Source organism: Callithrix jacchus, chromosome 17 (assembly GCF_049354715.1).
Source record: "Callithrix jacchus isolate 240 chromosome 17, calJac240_pri, whole genome shotgun sequence".
Lineage (NCBI taxonomy): Eukaryota > Metazoa > Chordata > Mammalia > Primates > Cebidae > Callithrix > Callithrix jacchus.
In genome coordinates this window covers 14,671,785-14,693,182 of record NC_133518.1, presented here as the reverse complement: position 1 = coordinate 14,693,182, position 21,398 = coordinate 14,671,785, and the positions used below count along the sequence as shown (strand labels likewise).

Genomic DNA, 21,398 nt, shown 5'->3' with positions numbered 1-21,398 from the left:
CTGCTTGAAACGAACATCTGTGTTATTTACAAGTTTTTCTGTGTCTTTTATTTGTTGGTGTTTTGTTTAGTTTTAGTTTTTGTTTCTTTGGTTTGTTTTAGTGATTTGAGACATAGTCTCACTCTGTCACCCAGGCTGGAGGGCAGGGGCACAGACATGGCCCACTCCAGTCTCAAAGTCCTGGGCTCAAGTGATTCTTCTGCCCCAGAAGATGAGACAGGATACATTTTTAATAGTGATGGAGTCTCACTGTGTTGTCCAGGCTGGTCTCAAACTCCTGGCCTTTAGCAGTCCTCCCAGCTTGGCCTCCCAAAGTTCTGGGATTATTATAGGCGTGAATCATCACACTCGGCCTTTATGGCTTTTTTTTGAACTAGAGTTTCTAACTGATCAGATAAATTTAGTGTTTTCATCTCCTAACTTGTCACTTTTTCTGGAAATTCTTATAAGCAAAGTTAGTATCAGAAGCAATCAGCAGGAAGGTTGAGGTGAGACGGGAGGAGGGGGTGAGTTCAGTAATCTACAAATTCCCATGCATAATACAAACAATATATGGTATTGTGGGCTAGTGACAAGAATCACACTTTTATAACGGGTTTAGAAAATGTCTTTCCGACGTCATTGTCATTTGTGTCAGGTTATTTATTACTGTTCATTCTGGGTGGATTAAAGTGGGACAAATATAAGAAATAAAATTCCTTGGTGCCTTTTTAAAAATTCTAAGATTTTCTTTCTAATAAAATTCATTAAACTTTAATAGAGAAACATATAGTCTTTTTACTTTTTAAATGGCATGTCATCTTACCACTGTAATAATCCCTCTAATCATTAATTTTTTTGAATTTTTAAAAATTTATTTTGAGGTAGAGTTTTGCTGGTTACCCAGGCTGGAGTGCAATGGTGCAATCTCTGCTCACCACAACCTCCGCCTCCCAGGTTCAGGTGATTTTCCTGCCTCAGCCTCCTGAGTAGCTGGGATTGCCGGCATGAGCCATCACACCTAGCTGATTTTGTATTTTTAGTAGCAATGGGCTTTCTCCATGTTGGTCAGGCTGGTGTTGAACTCCCAACCTCAGATGATCTGCTCACCTCGGCTTCCCAAAGGGCTGGGATTACAGGCATGAGCCACGGCGCCTGATCCATTAAGTTATTTAAAAAGAGGCACATGTTTATGCCAAAAAAGGAGGACATTGGCCGGGCACGGTGTAATCCCAGCACTTTGGGAGGCTGAGGCGGGTGGATCATGAGGTCAAGAGTTCAAGACCATCCTGGTCAACATGACGAAACCCCATCTCTACTGAAAGTACAAAAAATTAGCTGGGCATGGTGGCGCATGCCTGTAATCCCAGCTACTCAGGAGGCTGAGGCAGGAGAATTGCCTGAACCCAGGAGGCAGAGGTTGCGGTGAGCCAAGATCGCGCCATTGCACTCCAGCCTGGGTAACAAGGGCGAAACTCCGTCTCAAAAAAAACAATCAAAGAGCACATTGCTGTAACTTTTACAAGCAAGCAGTGGCTTGCTTTTATTTTGTACAATGAGAATCACCCGGAATTTTTTTGTTTTTAAGTCTGTTGGGTCCTATTAGAAGCTGAAAACATGAGAATTCTTTTGAGATGAGCACAGCTGTTCTAAACATAAAATCCTATTTTGTGCTAAAAACCTGGTTTAAGTTTTCTGCGTGAGAAAATCCCATCTAGGATAGAAGTCATGTGTACAGCAGCGGCTCATTGTGAATATTTAACAGTGGTTTGAATTATCATGGCTCCCTTCGGCTACTGATGACAAATGAAAATAGGGCCCATTCTGGACCTAACAGGTAACAACTTTGCCACTGCATGGCTGAGCGAGTGAGTGTGTCTTTTCATCCTTGCTCCCATGTGCCTTATCGTTACAGGCTTTTTTGACCCCTAATATCAGGATAATTGCCTTTACTATTCCCTTTTTTCGTATGGCCTTAGTGCATACAACTTTATTGTGAATCTAAACTGATAAGCTGTTGGGAGAATTTGTGGAAGTTACTCTGTTTAAAATACCAGGGAATAGTGTAAAAGTATTTCCCCTAAAGCAACTTCATGTCGTAAAAGGCTTTTTGTAAAGTGGTCAGCTAGAAACACAGCATGAGTGGGAATAAGACAGAGGAGTGAAGAGCGTCCCAGCGGCCCGGATCTGGGAGTCAGGCAGGCAGCCGACACCAGCCCTGGGTGCCCTTGCTTCCAACAGCATCAGCCTCGGGGCACACATACTCCTCAAGATCCTGTTTCTCTCTTCATTTTCGAAAAGTGGTCGGATCACTTGGGTCATGCCGAGCGTTTGGTCTTTGTCAGTTCCTCAGGCATTTTTGTCTTTTTTTTCCCCCCGAGACAGTGTCTCATTCCGTCAACCAGGCACAGGCTGGAGTGCAGTGGCGCGACCTCGGCTCACTGCAGCCGCCTCCTCCCAGGTTCAGGCAATTCTCCTGCCTCAGCCTCCCAGGTAGCTGGGACTACAGGCACGCGCCACCACGCCTGGCTCATTTTTTTGAATTTTTAGTAGAGACAGGGTTTCACCGTGTTGGCCAGGATGGTCCCGATCTCTTGACCTCGTGATCCGCCCGCCTCAGCTTCCCAAAGTGCTGGGATTACAGGTGTGAGCCACCCGCACCCGGCCGCATTGTTGTCTTTTAAGGGAGGCTCCTTGAAGACAGTCAAAGCCCCAGTCTTTCCAAGGGGATTTCACTTCCTTTGAGCTCAGGCAGATCGGAACAGGGAGACACCCTTGCGTGCTGCCCCAGACTTGCCAGAAGCCTCGTGGCCGAGAAGTAGCCTTGTGCCTGGCTCCCCTGAGGCCTCCTCACACCAGGAGCCTTTCATAGCTTGCTCCTCCCTGTCCTTTGTCTGCTACCCCTCCTCCCATGCCAACCGCACGTTTCGTCTGGTTTCCCACATCCAAGCCTTATAGCAAATGTAATTGTGGTGATAATAAGTGGTCTACCAGCAGCACTAAGTGTTAAATATGACCCCATGTTATTTCGGTATTTAACTTTGTTAACAACAACAACAACAAACAGAGCTTTCTGAGTATTTAAAAAGAAAAAGATGATGTCGGTTTTCCTGGAAACAGAGCTTTTTCTTGCCAGTAATGGTTGATACACTACATTTTTAACGGTGGCGTAAATTCATGCCTATCTCGTTTTACAGCTAATCAGTGGGAAGTGTCGTACAGTGGGTCGGCTACCGAATATACCTTCACCCACTTGAAACCAGGCACTCTGTACAAACTCCGAGCATGCTGTATCAGTACTGGCGGACACAGTCAGGTCGGTTTTGTTTCCATATCAAAGTAAACCTCTTTGATCAAATTCACACTAGCTGTCTGTATACAACATCGGAATAAAATTGCAATTTAAACAATGTGTCTTGGTAATGCAACCTGATAGTATGACCTCAGGGAATGAAAAATAGAGCTTTCTGAATTGCTCTTTAGAGGTATAAAAGACAGGTCTAAATGATTCCCTACTGAACTGTGGGATTTTCAGGTACATTTGTCACTTATTTCTCAGAAGGCTTTTACACAATCACCTGTGACAGTTGAAAACTGTCTAGAATTTGCATTGACTAAATAAAAAAGGCCTTGGTTATTGCATTGGTTAAAAACTATAGAATTAAGAGTAAAAAAGATAAGACCTGCACAGCTCTGCTGTTACCACATCTGTCAATTTTAAGAATTTGAGACATACCTTCCTCAAGGTGTTTTACTGCCACCTGCTGGAAAGCTGTTGTAAAAACAATGTAAATCCTTGATGACCGAGCTGAACGGCACCTCCTGAAGTTGTGTGGTGTGCCCAACGTACACATCTGTAGGCAACAGCCATTCCCTTGTTTCTTCTATTGATATGACCCTAAACCAGTCAGTCAGCATCCCAGGAGCCTTAGTTTCAACCACATAGTACGCTCGTAGGCTCAAAACAACCTAATAAATACACACGGAGTACTCTAGAGATGAGATCATTGTTACCTAAAAGGTTTTAACTTACATTCAGAAAAGTGAGACACGCGATGCCAAAAGATATATTCACTGTGGAGATGTTTAATATTATGATTTGAAACCACTACTATTTAGAATGGAAGAGAAGGAGAGACGGTAGCTTACAGCCTGACTTTTCAAAAGAATACCTGCCATTTGAAGGCCTGATTTTTCAGTCAACCCACTTGCAACATCAGTTTTTATGTTTACTTTGTTTTTGCCCCAAGGATGGTAGCAGACCATCTTGATTGCCCGTAGACACTCCCTGTGAGAAGACCGTCCAGCTCGACCCTCTCTGTCCAGTGCTAAAGCTGTCTGGAATGCCTCCCAGGGCGGAGTAAATCCAAATAAAAGCTGAGATGATCAGCAGCATTTCCAATGTGTGTGGCAGTAGCACTGAGGCTGAACTGCTCAGACGCATAGAGTTCATTTCCTCTGTGCCACTCCTCGGGAAGGAAACTGAATGTGGTTGAGCTGTATAGCTCTACCTGATTTTCTCCCGTCTCAGGAAGTCAGTCAGCTTCCCTACCAGTAGCCTTATACAACCAGATCCTGCAAAATAAAGGCCTACTTATTTTAGCATTAACAGAACCTGCTGGTTAATGTCAGAGTTGGTTGATTAATATTGAGTTTATTTGCTTTTCTGCTGTGTATGTGAATGGTTGGCCATTTACCGTACCATTTGAAAATTTCATCCAGCTGTCGTCTTGTGTTCTCTTCTGTCCTCATGAAGGGTGTTTAATTTTGATTTAAAGGAAAAGGATTGTGTGCTTAGGGTATACGGTACTCATGTCTGCTAATCTAACTTCAAAAATAACATTCTTGTTTTTTCCCAGTGCCATATTGCAGTCTATATCCACCCTTAAAACACGCACAAATAGATGCACGTAAAGATCTCAATAGCATTCAAAGCATACCATAATGTGTACACATTTAGCATGTAACCCCTTTTCGATGACATTTACAGTTATGGGGTGGAATTGCCTGGTGTCTAGAGGTCTGAGAAATTCGCAGTGACTGAGAGATGGTTCTCTCTGGTGTCTCTCCTGCAGTGTTCTGAAAGTCTCCCTGTTCGCACACTAAGCATCGCACCAGGTCAGTGTCGACCACCGAGGGTGCTGGGTAGACCAAAGCACAAAGAAGTCCACTTGGAGTGGGGTGAGTAACAAACCTTCACGTTGACATTAACAGTTTGGACAATCGGAGATGAAGACTTAGGCTTTGTAGTTAAGTTTCAAAGCTTGCTTCTACAGACCATATATGTTTCTGTCTGTTGGAAATGTCCATGTTTCTTTTGAAGTACGTTGACCCAGGTTTTTTATATGTACAGTTTCCCCCATCCGCACCCCTACACTGCCCCTCACCCTCCTCTTCCTCATGGTCCCACACTCATTGCTCGTCCTCCACGCTTCAGGGGACACTTTTCTAGGGAATATTTCAAGAACATCCAGTCTTTGTTAAGAAGTTTTAAACTTTATTATTGGAAAAAAGATTTTTGTGCTCAATTTAGATATTAAACCAAAGAATGGTTTCTAAGATAACATCAGACTCTTCCTCGTCTTTGTGTGTATCACCTCTGCTGCCTTGTCCTGTGGGTCCCGACGTTTTTACTGTATTGACTTAAGCTGTATTCTTGTGCTAGCAGTTATACAACATGTAAAATTATAAGCACAGATGTACAGAACTCTCTAGCAGACTATTTTTCCCACTACTTTTATGTCTAAAATATAATAAATTGCTCCAATTTGGGGTGCTGTCTTTTGATTTAGTATGACCTTTGGTTTCAAGTTAGAGATAAGAGATTATTTGTCCCTCTTTTTCTTCCACTTACCTAGCTTCAGAATATGAAGGAATATATCTCATGTTCTATTATTTTGGGATTATATTGTCAGTGTAATTAAATAAATGGACTTGCTTTGGAGAGTGTGGATAACATCATTCAGAAACTCTTACTTTTATATCTCTTTTTTTTTCTTTGTTGGGCAAGGATTTTTTTGTAAGGGAGATAATGAGGACAGGCTGCCTTTGTGATATTTTGCATAACTGTGTGAAATCTGGTGCAGTTTGGTCAATTGGAAGCCCCAAAGTGTTCTAAGATGAAAAAAGTTCTTTATTCCCAGATGTTCCTGCATCTGAAAGTGGCTGTGAGGTCTCAGAGTACAGCGTGGAGATGACGGAGCCTGAAGACGTAGCCTCGGAGGTGTACCATGGCCCAGAGCTGGAGTGCACTGTTGGCAACCTGCTTCCCGGAACCGTGTATCGCTTCCGGGTGAGGGCTCTGAATGACGGAGGGGTGAGTATGAGCCTATACACTGTAACCAGAATCAGAATGCATAACCAGAGCCCAAGGTGCCAGCACGTCTCTCTACCCTCCTGAAATTTTTGGCAGTATTGATGCAACCTTGACAACCATTGATGAAGTGTCTGTAAATCTTAATTCTGAGTTGATAACTGTTGTGATTTCATATACACCCAGCATTAGAAGTTTTCTGTTTCTTTTGTCCTCGTATCATTCTATTAAGATCACATTCAAGGTTAATAAGGATATCACCCGGTAGATACTTTCAATAATTTTTAGAAAATGTCTTCTCCTCCTGTTGACTTTATCAGTTAAGGGAAGTTAGGACTAGATCATAGTTGTAATGAAAGTTTTATACCATCTCATCTAAATGAACCAGCAACGTCTTAGGTCAGTTTCTACAACTAGACAGGGGTAGTGGTTGGCGACGCCAGCTCACTGGATTTTGTTTTGTTTCAAGTGAAAACTGTAGGACTCTGGCCTTTCTTCTGCTCCATCTGGAGATGTCAAGTGGGGCTATCAGAGATTGAGAATGTATTTGTCTGTATTATATCCACAAAGGTGGTTATCCTTTTTTTCTTTGAAGTTGCCAAATGATGTGAATTTGGGGGGAGATTCATAATGAGCAGTGAGAGTCCCAGTAACTGTGGGGCTTTGGGGTGGGGCCAGAGATTGATGAAGCGTTAAAGAGATCAGAAGGATGTGGGTAAAGCCAGCTAATGCTAAAAGCCCCCTCCAAGTCCCAGTGGTTTGCATAGATGGGGTCTATGCAAATAAATATAATTAATTAATTGATGATTTCTTTAAAAAACAAAAAAGCCCAACTTGCAGTGACTTTTTTGTTTTAAGTGAAAGCAAATTTACTAAGAAAGTAAAGGAGTAAAAGAATAGCTATTCCTGGCAGAGCGCCTAGAACTGGGTTTCTTGTAATTGTCCAATAGAAAAGAATTTCAGACACAACAGTGATATTTAAATGAAAACAAAAAAGTCTAAACATTAACTCTTATGCACCAGAACTTACAGTCATGTGAACGAAAAGACGGATGATGGTGAACACACTGTTGTGTCTACCCACTCTCCCATCAACTCTTCAGTTAACTCAGTGCCTCAGCAGAGATCGGTGTGCAGCTGGGCCGGCATGAATTGTACTTTCTCAGCCCTTTCACTGATTAATCCTATAAAGAAGCTGTCTTCAGCTTGGGTTTATCCCTGTTGTGTTAGAAATCAGCCATATGTATTGCTGTAGTCATCTTCTGAGGTCCCATTTCAGAGAGCTTCCCCCGACTCCTCAGTATCTTTGCATGTTATGTTGAGAGGTGGTTTTTTTTTTTTTCCATGTTTTTTCCCCATTTTGAAAAGTATAGTCATATATTTTGCTAGCCTGGAAAGTGTTTACTCTTTGCCCCAAACCTTTGAAGAATCAAATATGCCGCCATTAAAATGGGTGGTTCGGGTGGCTGTGACTCTCTCAAGTTGTGCTAACTAGCGATTCCTGGCTCTGAGCAGTGTGGTCACCGATGGTAAAAGTGCAGTGTGTACCCTGGCGTAGGTGAAGTGGTGGGAACACACTGAGAAAACATTACAGAAGCATCCGTTTTCAAAATGGAAAATGCCAGTCACTAGAAGAAATACCTAAAATTTGATCACCACCAATTCCAAGTATATTTTTATGGATTAAAAATTAAACTGCAGTGGGCATCCGACTTAGTTTTCTTGGATGTCCACTGAGAAATATGAAAGCAGATTGCCCTGTTGTGTCAAAAATCAGCATGTTTTTATTTTGGATGTCTTAAGAAAGGAAAAATATTTTGTCAACCAACTAATTATTTTCCATTTTAAAAAATGAGAGATATCTACTATTCAGGGAAAGTACACAGGAGAAAAACTTACACATTGAATTGAAAGTGAAAATCATTGGGTAGTATTTGTTAATTAATTGTGTTGATGATGATGTTAGCCTAGCTTTTATTTGGTTATAAGCTTTTATGCGCGTGCGCGCGCACACACACACACGCACACATATATACATACGTGTGTGTGTGTTTTCTTTCAGTACGGTCCCTATTCTGATGTCTCCGAAATTACCACTGCCGCAGGACCCCCTGGACAGTGCAAAGCACCATGTATTTCTTTTACGCCTGATGGATGTGTCTTAGTGAATTGGGAGGTAAGTCAGCCATATTCTGCATCAACTTCTGTTTCTTCTATTTTATCTACTCCCAAATACAAATACAAGTTAAAAGGAAGCTACAAGTCCAAAATGCACACGCAGATGATTTGTTTTCTTTTTTTTCCTCTGTATCCTATAGTAGTCACCCTTCGTACTTACCACTTGTTTATGTCATTTAGAACTGTGGAAATTTTACCATAGTCAGAATTGACAGGAAATTGTTTCTCATGCCTTTCTTTTTAAAAAATTTTTATTTTATTTTTAAATTTCTAAATTAAAAAAAATTTGTCAGTACATAGTAGGGGTATATATTTGTGATCATGCCTTTCTTTTGTATGTATTTGGAATATTCTGGGGCTTGCGGCCCTCTTTCCCATTTTAGTTCATTGAATACAAGCACAATAGGGCTCTCTTCTCAGTGGAATGATTAACTAATTTCTGCCTTTCCAGAGTCCTGATAGTTCTGGTGCTGACATCTCAGAGTACAGGTTGGAATGGGGAGAAGATGAAGAATCCTTAGAAGTCATTTATCATGGGACAGACACCCATTTTGAAATAAGAGACCTGTTGCCTGCTGCACAATATTGCTGTAGACTACAGGTAGGTTGACATTATTTGGATGTTACTCACAAGGACTGGTGTTCCATGAAAGACACTTTGGGAAACCCACTCAAAGGCTTGTGACAGAGGCTGTCAGAAAGGATCATATTGAAAAAAAGTCATTTAAATGAAAATAAATTTGGTTGTTTTGGTATTTTGCAGTTTATTTCCTTTTCTCTAGGAAATTCTGAAACTTAAGAGCAAAACCAGATTCCTCTCCATTCTGCTTCTCACCACCCTTGTAGCTTATCTGTTCATCAGTTTGCTGAATAAATGACCCAAGTCCAAGAGAAAGATGATGCAGCTGCTTAGGGAAGGAGCCTTCTGTTCATTCCCCAGAGAGGCACATTTCAGTGGGAAAGACTCTTAGAACTGGCGGAAGACAGAAAATTATTTTACGAGTTGTTAAATAGAGTCAAAAATAATTTGGACTAGTCTGCATTAGAGTACAGGACCCCACCTCCTAGTGACAATTATCAAGGCTGGTTATCTGTAAGCTTCCACTTGGGAGTCCAGATAGAACAACATCAAGAAAAATTGGTTCATAGCCTAACCCCCCCAGAGTGACGATAACCATGGGTTTACATTGATTTTACTCACTTGGATATGTTATTATTTTTTCTATGTAAAACCCTAGTGTCTCAAGACAATAGAGTTCTTTATTCTTCTCTTTCTATTTGTTGAGTAACGTTTCTTGAGCACTATAGTACTTTGTACTAGGATGAAAGGAAGATCAGGAAGAGAGATAAAAAGATGAACCGGATGTGGTTATTGACTTTGAAGAGCCTGTCTTCATACACATTTAGATTTGAATAGATAAAGAAGCAGAGATGCCAAAATCAAGTTCCTACCTGATTTAAGTCACGGATCAAATTTCTTATTACAAATATACCCAATGTCTCTGGCCTCTTTGGAGGAAATATTCCCTTCATACCTTAATTTTCCAGATCAACTGAAGCATTTCTGTTAAATTCTGAAGTCTGCTTTGTTTGAAACATTTTTGATTGAACTCTTTTGTTATATACCTTTCTTGCTTCTCCAATGAAGCACCTGGGATGTAATTAACCTTTGACAGTGAGTCAGTATCACAGCAAACTAACTGATCTTTATAATAGTGATGCTGACATTAGGGAGGTATGTGCCACACTCTTGTTTTTGTATCAAGGCAGGATATAACTAAACAGCCATCTGCCACCCCAATAAAGAGCTTCACTCCATTAAGGTTTTGGTGTTTCTTTAAAATGTTATTATATTTCCTCTTTTCTCTTTCAGAGTATATGTTGTCTTAGTGTTGATTTCCCAGAGCTGCATTATAAAAGATACATTAATAAGAATAGAACCTGCATAATAATCTTGCCTTCTTGTATTAACAGGAGTAGAAATATATTTTTCAAATGCCTATACTTATTTATAATAAAGTGAGTTAGACCTTTTGAAGTGGGTAGTACTTTTAAAATTACCGTTGCCACGCTAAAGGATTATTGCCAGTAAAAGGGTCTCTTTTCTATATTGATGTATTGTTATTTGTGGACCAAATATGAATTATTTTCATTCAATATTATTATAAAGTCAAATTAAACCCCAATTTTTTTTAATATTTGGCACCTCAAATATTGGCTGGGCATGGTGGCTCACACTTGTAATCCCAGCACTGCAGGAGGCTGAGGCCAGCTGATCACTTGAACTCAGAAGTTCGAGACAGCCTGGGCAGCATGGCAAAACCCCTCCTCTACAAAAAAAGTACAAAAATTAGCCAGGCACCTGGAGTCCCGGCTACTCAGGAGCCTGAGGCGGGAAAGGTCAAGGCTCTAATGACCTGTGACTGCACACTGTACTCCAGCCTGAGTGACAGAGTGAGAGCCTGTCTCAAAATAATAATAATAATTTAATTATTATAATACCTATACTGTGTTTTATAGAAATTTGGTGGAACATTTCTTGTTTTGCTCAGGAATTTTTGAATTTTGATATTCTTAGGACTATTTTAATTAAGTACCAATGAAATTCTCTTCATGGGCAAACTATTATTTACGAAAAGATGATTTTGGATTAAATTTTATTTGAAAACTGGTAATAAAATGTGGTGTAAATCAAGAAATGATTTCTATAGAGCCAAGCGAGTTAAAAGAAAGTAGGAACCTGGAATAGAAAAAGAACATTGGAAGAACGGGTAAGATTCTAATTAGGTCTCTTTGGTAATAGTGTAGTACCAGTGATGATTTCCTGATTTTGATTATTATTCTGTAGTTCTGTAACATCTTTCTCTTCGGAAAAGCAGAGCGAGAGATACACAGAAATTTCTCTTACAGTTTTTGCAACTTTTCCCCAAGTATAAAAATAGTACAAAATAAAAAGATGTTTGAAAAAATAGAGAAAATACGATTTTGTTCACGATTTTCCCAGTGGGAAGGAAGGAAGTATAGCTCCTACTGTCAGCCTAATACTCTGCCAGGATTTTACGTATTAACCAATTTATTCTTTACAGTAACTATGAATTAGGCATTATTGTCCCCGTTTTACAGCTGATGAAACGAGCCTAGAGACATTAACTCACCTAAGATCACACAGTTATTAAATCATGGAATCGAGGTTTGAACAAAGCTCTAACTCTTAAAAGCCTGGTTCTTGTCTGTTTGTGATATGGTGATACAAAGCTTTAGTTGATACAAACATCGGGCTCCATGATATTCTATTTTTCTGCCCCTGTGATACATTTATATCAGTACCAAAATCACAAAAAAAATACTCGTAAAATAATTTGTGATGTTAAAATTTTTCCAAAAAGAGAGTTGAGGTGTTGAGGTATTGTAATCAAACAGAAATAGATAGGACAAAATACTCCAGTAGAGTTTCAGCTGTGAAACTGTCCAATAAACTAAACGAGAACTAAGTTTTGGAGTACATTCACGTGTGTAAGAAATCTGCCAAATGTGTTTATAAGAAAGAAAATCTTGATGACATTGATGGAACACACTCTGTTTCAAGTACAGCTGCCAGAAATACAACAGTGAGCCAGACGGGCAACTTCGCTCTTACGTAACTTGCTTTCTAATCAGAGGAGTAAATATACTATACACTGTGTGAATGATTAAGTGTCCTGATGTAAAGTATAGCAAAGAAGGGAATTGGGAAATGTGGAAGACCGCAGCGGGGAGGACTGCAAGTTTCAATGTGTTCAGAGAGGGCTCGCCGAACAGGTGACACCTACAGACCTTCTCTCAAATGAAGGTGATGGAGCGAGCTCTTCAGATGTCTGGAGAAAAAGCTTTCTGGATGGGAGGAGCCGCCAAGTACAAAGGCCCCGAGGACAGGAGGAGCAGCCTAGTGCAGAGGCCCCGAGGACAGGAGGAGCAGCCTAGTGCAGAGGCCCCGAGGACAGGAGGAGCAGCCTAGTGCAGAGGCCCCGAGGAGGCAGCGAACTTGGTGTCCCTGTGGAGCAGCAGGGAAGCCAGGGTAGCTGGAGCAGGAAAGTAAAGGCGAGAGGAGCAGGCAGTGAAGTCACAGTGCTACTGGGTTTCTGAAGGGGAGTGGTGGTGAACAGCAGATCACGTAGGGTCTTGTAGAGTTTTGTGAGAACTTCAAAGTTGATTCTGAGTAAGATGGAAGCCCACTGAAGGAATTTGAACCAAAAATCCCAATTCATGTTTTAACTGAATCACTCTGATTGCTGTGAATGTATACTGTTTAGCAAGGGCCAACATAGATGCCAGCTAGAAGGACATCAAAATAACCAGATGCGAGACAGTATCGTTGGAGTAGAGTGATACAGGATGTGCTGATGGCCTGGAGGGGTATGAGAGGAAGAAAGGTGTCCGGGGATGACTTGGTTCTGACGTGAGTGCTCTGAAGGATGAGATGAACCACAGGAGATGCAGTCAGGCTTTTGTAAGGAGGGACGGGATGGGAATGAGGAGCTGTGTGGACATTTGCGTCTGGGATGCCTATTGCACATACAAGTGGAGATACTCAGCAGTTGAATGCAGATAACCCTAGACCGGTATTCGGAGGTCTGGGCTGCACATCCGAATTTGGGAGTCGTTTATCAGTGGCATTTACTCCTTGAGACAAGATGACATCTCCAAAAGTTTGAGTAGAGGTAGACAAGAGGAGTTACCCAAGTACTGAGTGACGATACTCACCAGCGTTAAGAGATCAGTGCGATGGTATCAACCAGTTAAGGTGATTGAGAGGCAGCAGCAGGTAAGGGAGGAGGAGAAACCAGTGTGGCATCTTGGAGACCGAGTGATGAATAAGCAGGTGAAAGATTGGGCGTGATCATCCTGTCAGCTGTTGCTCTTGGGTAGTGTCAGGTGAGTGCTGAGGAGCGACTTCAGGTATGAGTTTATGATCCATGTGGAAACGAGTAGAGGCCTTTTCCAGAATTCCTATTGCTATTCCAGGACAACTCTAGACTTAAGTCAGATGAACTGGATTCCAGTCCCAGCTTTGCCTCTAAATTTCAGGCCTAAATTGTCTAATCTGACTCTGAGTTCTCATCTCTGTGAAAGGCAGATAAGAATACCTACCATTTAAGATCTACCATGAAAGGTTATGAAAACCACCTAAGACATGTATAAACTGAAATCGATCATGCAATTATAAAATGTTATTTTATAATTATTTTTCATAAGAAATGATGGCGGCCACATTTTGCTTTAATAATGGGAAAAATGTGGTTGGCATTTTTTGGAAGGTGGTCAGCAGATAGTAGATATTTTCTAGGATTTATTTCTAGCTCCATGTCTGGAAGTAGATACTACTTTAGATTTATTGAATGGCAGCTAACTCCAGGCATCAAAATGTGCTGATGGTGTAATATGGTCTTTGTCTTGCTGTTCTGTTTTGTAGGCCTTCAATCAAGCAGGAGCAGGGCCGTACAGTGAACTTGTCCTCTGCCAGACACCAGCGTCTCCCCCTGACCCTGTCTGTACTCTCTGTGTCCTGGAGGAGGAGCCCCTCAGTGCCCACCCTGATTCACCTTCTGCGTGCCTTGTACTGAACTGGGAAGAGCCGTGCAATAACGGATCTGAAATCCTTGCTTACAACATTGATCTTGGAGACACTAGCATTACCGTGGGCAACACCACCTCCCACGTTATGAAGGATCTCCTTCCAGAAACCACCTACCGGTGAGTGCAGGGGAGCAGAAATCTGCATCAACACATCAGCGCTTGGGGCTCTAAGTAAATCTCTAGGAGAAAATTACCAAGTGAATATCAATCTCCCAGCAGTTTCTAAGAGCCTAGATGTCCAGGGTACTATCCCACCTTGATCCCTAAGGCCAGAAAACCTGTGTAAAAGCCACACCAGTTCAGGGACTCACTGAACTGTTTTGTGTTCACTCTGACCCACACCCATCTCTACCCCAGAGTGGACTCAAATCCTCAAGTCCGTTCTCTGAACATTCAAGGCAGAAATTATAAAAGGGCTTTGGCAATATGATAGCCCAAGAATTTTGCTGCTTCCAGATATTGTGCCAACCTTAAGTGTGGCTTAGATGATGGTGAAACTTTTACGATTTCCAAAAGGATGGCCTTGGAGATAATGTTGACTTTTATTCAACAGCCTATAGTTTTTTATCAAGAGCTCAAGGGCTCAACTGAGGGAACACATGTTGAGAATTATTCTTTACTAAGGAAATGCTAGGTAACAAATGAATTTATCAAAAATATCTTCCACATCCACAAAGTACCACAGAGGATCATTCTGTTACAGAGAAGATGAAATGGTTTAGTAGCATAGGAACTATGGAAAGGTGAGCTTAGATTTGGATAGTAAAACCTCAAGACTCTATTTAGAAAGTATTTAATGGGTCGGACATGGTGGCTCATGCCTGTAATCCTAGCACTTTGGGAGGCCGAGGTGGGTGGATCACCTGACATCAGGAGTTCAAGACCAGCCTGGCCATCATGTTGAAACCCCATCTTTTAAAAAAAAAAAAAAGTATTTAATAAATATAGCATAAGTAATTTAATTCAGTATTAATGTGCCAAGGCTAGTATATTGAGCCGAATGTGAAAAGAAACTCACATTGGGAGAATGCCTTTTCCTTATAAGATAGCTTTGAAGATACCATTTTAGACAGATTACATGGAAATCAAATAGCTTTAGAAAAGTCATATTGTTGGTCCTAGTCATACAGTATGTTCTTGGCCAAAAAAAAAAAACCTTCAGACAGTCTTTGCTGGCCAATCAACAAATTATAAATTGGACATTTCATACTTGAGCTAGTAAAAATAATTCATATTTAAGCCCAACCTGTTTACAGCTTTAGGAATTTTAGTTTCCATAGTACACAGTGGGTATACTATATAGCATTAATAGAAGTCTGGTCAACCCAGAGTCTTGTTTTATGTTTCAAAAACATAATTGCAATAACTATAGTGAAAATACAAAATAAATATTTCAAGGAACTAAAGGTATAATTTTGGCCCAATCAACTTTTACTTAGTCTTTTTCTGTCCTATAAATTGGTTAAAATATAAATGCACAGATCATGATGTTCTAGATGAAAACATGTGGAATGAAACATTTTAAGCAGGCCATGGAGCTTGGATAAAAGACTTGTTTCTGGGGCTGGGTGCGGTGGCTCACGCCTGTAATCCTAGCACTTTCAGAGGCCAAGGTGGGCGGATCACAAGGTCAGGAGTTCAAGACCCCCCTGACCAACATGGCGAAACCATGTCTCTACTAAAAATACAAAACCTAGCTGGGCATAGTGGCACACGCCTGTAATCCCAGCTACTCAGGAGACTGAGGCAGGAGAATTGCTTGAACCCAGAAGGCGAAGGTTGCAGTGAGCCAAGATTGCGCTGCTGCTCTCCAGCCTGGCCCACAGAGAGAGACTCCATCTCAAAAAATAAAAAAAGACTTGCTTCTATTTTTTAAGCCTTCAGCAGTTATATATTGTTCTCACACCAAGCTTATTCTTTCTCTGTGTTGCCAGGACAGGATTGAACACCTCTTTAGTAAATTTATTAATGCAAAAAAGGTTTTCCAATGGATCAGTCATTTCTCCACGGGTGCTATTATAGCATACTCCTTAGCCATTGGCTTGCTAATACACTCTATAGATATTGCATTGGAATTACAATGCTGCTTTTAAAGGCATTCCTTTCAGTTTCTAATGGAGTTAGAAATTGCATTTCCCCTTTAGTTTGAAGGAAAAATAATTACTAAAACGGAAAAACCTAACTTTGCTTTGTGTGTTTTCAGCCAAGTAGCCATAGATTTGTCAATATAAGAGAGTCAGAGGATCACCTGGTTTCACCCCTTCCCAGTCCTTGGCTTGAGCATCTTCAGTGACAGGGACTGTGGGTCTAGCTTCCACTTGCCAGGCAGTCCATTCTATTTGTGGATAAACCTCTGTATATCTAAATTCAACTCTTGGCCTTAGAACTTGACAGCAGTGGTTCTCAAAGTGTGGGCCGTGGACCAGCAGCATTAGCATCATCTGGGAATTCGATAAAATGCAAATTATCAGGCTCCACCCCAAACCTACTCAATTAGAAAATCTAGAGGTGGGGCCTACTACTAGGTGCTTTAATTAATCTTTGAGGAGTTTTTGATGCTTACGAAAGTTTGAAAACCTCTACTCCAGAGCAGTGATTGTTAAATGTCAACATATAGAAGAGTTGCCTGGAGAGCCTTTTCAAAATCCGGGTGTCCGAGCCTTCCTCCTGTAGACTGCAATTTGGTAAGCCCCCGAGGAGTCCTAAACACCCTTATAACGTCAGCTGTGTCTCATTTCATTGCCCCCACCATCACTTACATTGTGTTCACTAGCGTGGCTTAACTCTTAACTGCCTCCATCCTCTTCTTTGAATGTTTTCTGGTTTTCGATGTCCTCTCTGACGTGAAGTGCCCAGATTTCCAGGAATGATCTTGTTGGCTGGCTCAGAGGAGACCAGGACTGTTGAGTTCTCCATCCTGAGCAGTTAGTGAGGCTGCCTGAGATTACTTTTTTTCAACAACCTTATATGCCTGACTCAGACTGAGCTGGCAGGCAACCAGAACTTAAAATAGATTTGTTTTAAGTTATGCTCATTTGTACTCCTTTTGCTAAGTAAAAAAAGGCTTAAAAATAACATGTATTGAGTCCTTACTATATGGTAAGCACTGTGTTAAGCTGCCAAGAAGTGAATCATAAAAGATTTTATCGTAAGGAGGTGAGGTGGGCTTTACTAGGAGACAAGTTCTGAGTAGTTGGGTGGTAACAGACTGGAGTCAGACAGCCTTGACATCAATCCTGTCCCTCATTTATTGTCTCTGCAACCTTTGACAAGTTATTTAAGCCCTCTGTGCCTCCGTTTCCTGACCAGTAAAAGAAGGGATCATAACTTTCACTGCTTAACAGAGTTCTTGGGTATTGTAGATGAGAGCTCAGGTACCTAGTATGGGGCCTGATCAGAGTACAGTAATTATCTCAGGTACCTAGTATGGGGCCTGATCAGAGTACAGTAATTATCTCAGGTACCTAGTATGGGGCCTGACACAGAGTACAGTAATTATCTCAGGTACCTAGTATGGGGCCTGATCAGAGTACAGTGATTATCAGTGAATCTGTTGTTAATGTTTGGTAGGGAAGAAATGAACTGAAAGATGGGTTGTGACAACATGATAGGTAGAAAGGTTGTCTGTAGAAACCTGGCATATTCCTTGAAGGTTTTTTTGCCTTCAGAGCAGCGTATGAGAGGAGCAAGTCACAGTGCCTGGAGCTGGAATGGTGGCATTGGTGTCAAAGGACCTGTCAGGAGCAGGAACTTGGTGGGAAGCCAGTTCTGATGCCCACTTCAGGAAGCCTTCTGTGAATAGCTTTACTCGAGCACATCTTGTCCCCGCCAAAAGGGATTTTCTGTATTTGTTATGATTTCATACTTCAGACGTTTTCTGATGATTATTCTCTTCTCTCATATTTTTCTTAATTAGATTATAATCTGGGGTGCGGTGTTGTAAAAACCTGCCCGTCTTTTGCTTCTCAGGCTGCTCCTACCCTAGCCCTTCGCCTCAGGGCCCTCTCCTCCGTCTGCCTCACAGCCACACTCTTGACTTCCTGAGTTCCAGGATGGCCAGTCCTGATGGGGGAAGTCTTCCCAGCTTGTTTGTTTCAAAAGCCATTCTTCTTTTAATATGTTTTGTAGTGGAAATTTGATTTTGTGTATGTATGTGCATTGTAGAAGGCTATGGTCTTCTAAAGCAGGAGTGTATTTGGCATATAAAATTCGATCTTTTAATAGTGGATTTTTAATCAAAATTTATAAAGATTATGGTTCTTTAGTTAATTTGTTTAATCAATGATATTAGTATATTGATGGATATCGCAGACTCATGGACACAGGAGGAGATTTTTCACATCAGCCTGGCCAAGATAGAAATTGCTCGGGGTTACATCACTTCTCCACATTGTAAAGGAAAATGCCACGTTTTTTGTACTTAATTTGAGGAACCAAAGATTTTTTAAACTGACATAATGCAAGTTAAAACAAAGAGACCTGCAGATTTTATCTAAGTTTCAAGATTAGCATGTTACTTGAGCTAAAGAGAAAACTTCTGAAGTTTGGATTTGGGATAGACTCTAGTTAATAAAACTTGAAACTCAGTTTTTGTTTTCCGAGGTGAATTCCTGGAGTGGTTCCTCAGGTTAATGTTTGTTTTGCCCATTAGTCCAATGTCACCTCTTACTAGAATTAGGAAATTAATTTCACATTCTGTGTTTTTCACCCTAAACCAAAACAGATAGTAACTGCCTTAGTCCTTGTTCAGCTGTCTCAGCCCCTGGTGCCCTGGGGCGTTTATATTTTCCCCAGAATGCAACAAGACATCATCTTGTTCCATTTTATCAGGTGCTCGTTTTTTTTCAATTTTGAATGTTACATCACAGTAGAAATAATCTTAGCTCAGTGCATCGGCTATGCAGATAAATAAATGTTCGTGCATGTTTTGCGGAAACAAAATGAGTTTTTATACAAATGTAGGTTAGGTTGAATTGAGTATTTTTAAATCTAGGTAGTTGATTTCAGGGTAAGTTGCTGTTTGAATAAAGTGAAGTAAACTTGTTGACTCTTCTAAATGCCTGCTTTCGTGGCAGATGGTCATTGTTGAACTGAAAGTGTGGTTTGAATTAAAAATGATCATTTGGTGGGATCTGTAGCCATATTTGGTCCCTGCTACAATATGAGAGTATGATGTGTCAGATGCACAAAGGCCTTTGCACCTAAAGGGGGTCCCGTTTGCACCGGGATCTAGCCTGTGTCTGGCGTGACCTAGCTGAGCTGCAGCGCCTTCACCTGTAAAACAAAGGACCTCCTACCTTATGGGGCCAGCATAGAAGTCAGAGATGATATTGTAGATGTCAAACCTAGTTTCCAACCCTTAGTAGCCACCGTGTCATTTAGATCCAATTATTTAACCTCTCCGAGTTTCACTTTAGTTTCCTCATCTCTCAAGGCAGATATCCTGGCAGTCCCCACTCTATACTACATTTTCTGGACCAGAGCAAGTTCTCAATGTGTGTAGCGATGCTTGCCATTGTTTTCTTCAGTTCCTGAGATCTTTGTCTCACCCTCATCTTCCTGCGGATGGCTTATAAAGAAGCCCATCTTTAGCTGTTGCTGGATCCTTGGCCATTACTTGGAGGAAGAAAAGACAGAGATGGGATCCGCAAGTTACTCATGTTACAAAGAGAGGGGGTGTCATAGCGCAGCCTCAGTGAAGACGTGCCGCTGTGCTTGGCACTGTTGGGAAGGCGTGACGCTCTCCAAAAGGGCATCAGCATCGTGACTCCAGAAAATTGACACTTGAACGTTTGCTAGTGCTTTCGGCTGCCTTGAATCCTCTCCTGATTTTATTGTGGAGTATAAAATACTAAAAATTAGAAAGTGCTTCTTAGTCCCTTATCTTAGTTCAGTCATCATCTTTGTAAGTGCAAAAAATAGTGACCACCCCCATTTTATACATAAGAAAACTGTTACTTAAGAGTGTTCAGTAATTTCTCCAAGGTCTCCAAAGTGATGAGCAAGATTCCCAAAGAGGCCACACCGCTAAAGAGTATTAAATATTACCATCGTTTTCGTGGTGGTGGTGGTGGTGGTGTGTGTGTGTGTGTGTGTTTGTGTTAAGGTTAAGATTATATGCCTAGCAAATACGCAGTGAAAGATGAGAGAACCATAGACCTAAAGTTGTAAAGAACTGAAATACTAGAGAGGCTTTGAGAAAATAAATGAATTTCCAAAAGAAATATCAAATCGAAATGTATTTTTATGTCTCGATGCTTGTATCTTCTAAACTATTTCTAAATTCTCATAAGTAATTTAAATCTTTTAGCATTCTTTTTCTTGAGTGGAATAGAATGACAATCTTAAGGAACTCATTCCCTCATTTTTTTGCGTGTGTATTAAAGTAGCTGAGAGCTGTTCGGGCAGCACAGAGCATAGGGTAGGACCACCTAGAATAGAAGCGGAGCCAGCAGCTGGCAGAGAGCGTCTCGGCCTCTGGCGCCTGGGGAATGTTTGTGTCTAGCGTAAAGGGAAGGAATGGTGGTTCTGGACACTGCAAGGACTTTCCTGTAAACCTTGTCGGTGAGGAAATGTGTTAGGTTATTGAAGAAAGACTAAAACTTGGTGTCCTGCTAATTCCCTTTTCCTGAGAAGGGAGGTGTGACATGGTAATTGCCCTATAAACTGCATACCTCGGCCATACCTCGGCTTTCCATTGAAACTGCTCTCTGTGACCCTAATGTGACAGGCAAGAGTCCAAACGCACGCCATCTTGACCCCTAAGACTTGTAATAAGTAACTAAGGTCTGTAACTTCCACCCTACCCAGACAATGTGTAAACTAACGCTTATCTTGACTTCTGTAAACCACTTAAGTAACAATCGGAATGTCCAAAGTCCCCTGGCCCTCGGAATGTCCGAAGCCCCTCACCCTCATCCCCACCCAGGAGGTGGTTTACACAATGTCCAAAGTCCCCTGGCCCTCGGAATGTCCGAAGCCCCTCACCCTCATCCCCACCCAGGAGGTGGTTTACACAATGTCCAAAGTACCCTGGCCCTCGGAATGTCTGAAGCCCCTCACCCTCATCCCCGCCCAGGAGGTGGTTTACAGGCATAAAAGGTCTTGACACCCTCCTTTCGGGGCCGCGGGTTAGAGAGACGTGAGTCCTCTGTGGCCGCCGGCAATAAATACCCTGCAATTTGGCCTAGTCTTTGTCTCAGTGGTGATTTCCCGCTCGCTTGATTACAACAGGAAGGAGGGTAGTAATTTCTGCCATCATGATGACTGCCTTTTTAAAAAGACTTTTCATTTCCAGTTGCAGAAAAATATTGTA

The 21,398-nt window shown here is 41.5% G+C and overlaps 1 protein-coding gene across 2 annotated transcripts in view; it reads left to right on the top strand.

Moving 5' to 3' along the window:
* The window catches only part of FNDC3B (fibronectin type III domain containing 3B), a 373,196-nt gene that overhangs the window by 317,818 nt on the left and 33,980 nt on the right, over positions 1–21,398 (top strand). For both annotated transcript variants that reach the window (XM_035277983.3, XM_035277984.3), the window contains exons 17-22: positions 3,177–3,295; positions 5,055–5,160; positions 6,123–6,295; positions 8,355–8,468; positions 8,922–9,071; positions 13,920–14,200. In XM_035277983.3, the coding sequence (XP_035133874.1) occupies positions 3,177–3,295; positions 5,055–5,160; positions 6,123–6,295; positions 8,355–8,468; positions 8,922–9,071; positions 13,920–14,200 (943 nt within the window). The remainder of the gene's footprint in view (positions 1–3,176; positions 3,296–5,054; positions 5,161–6,122; positions 6,296–8,354; positions 8,469–8,921; positions 9,072–13,919; positions 14,201–21,398) is intronic.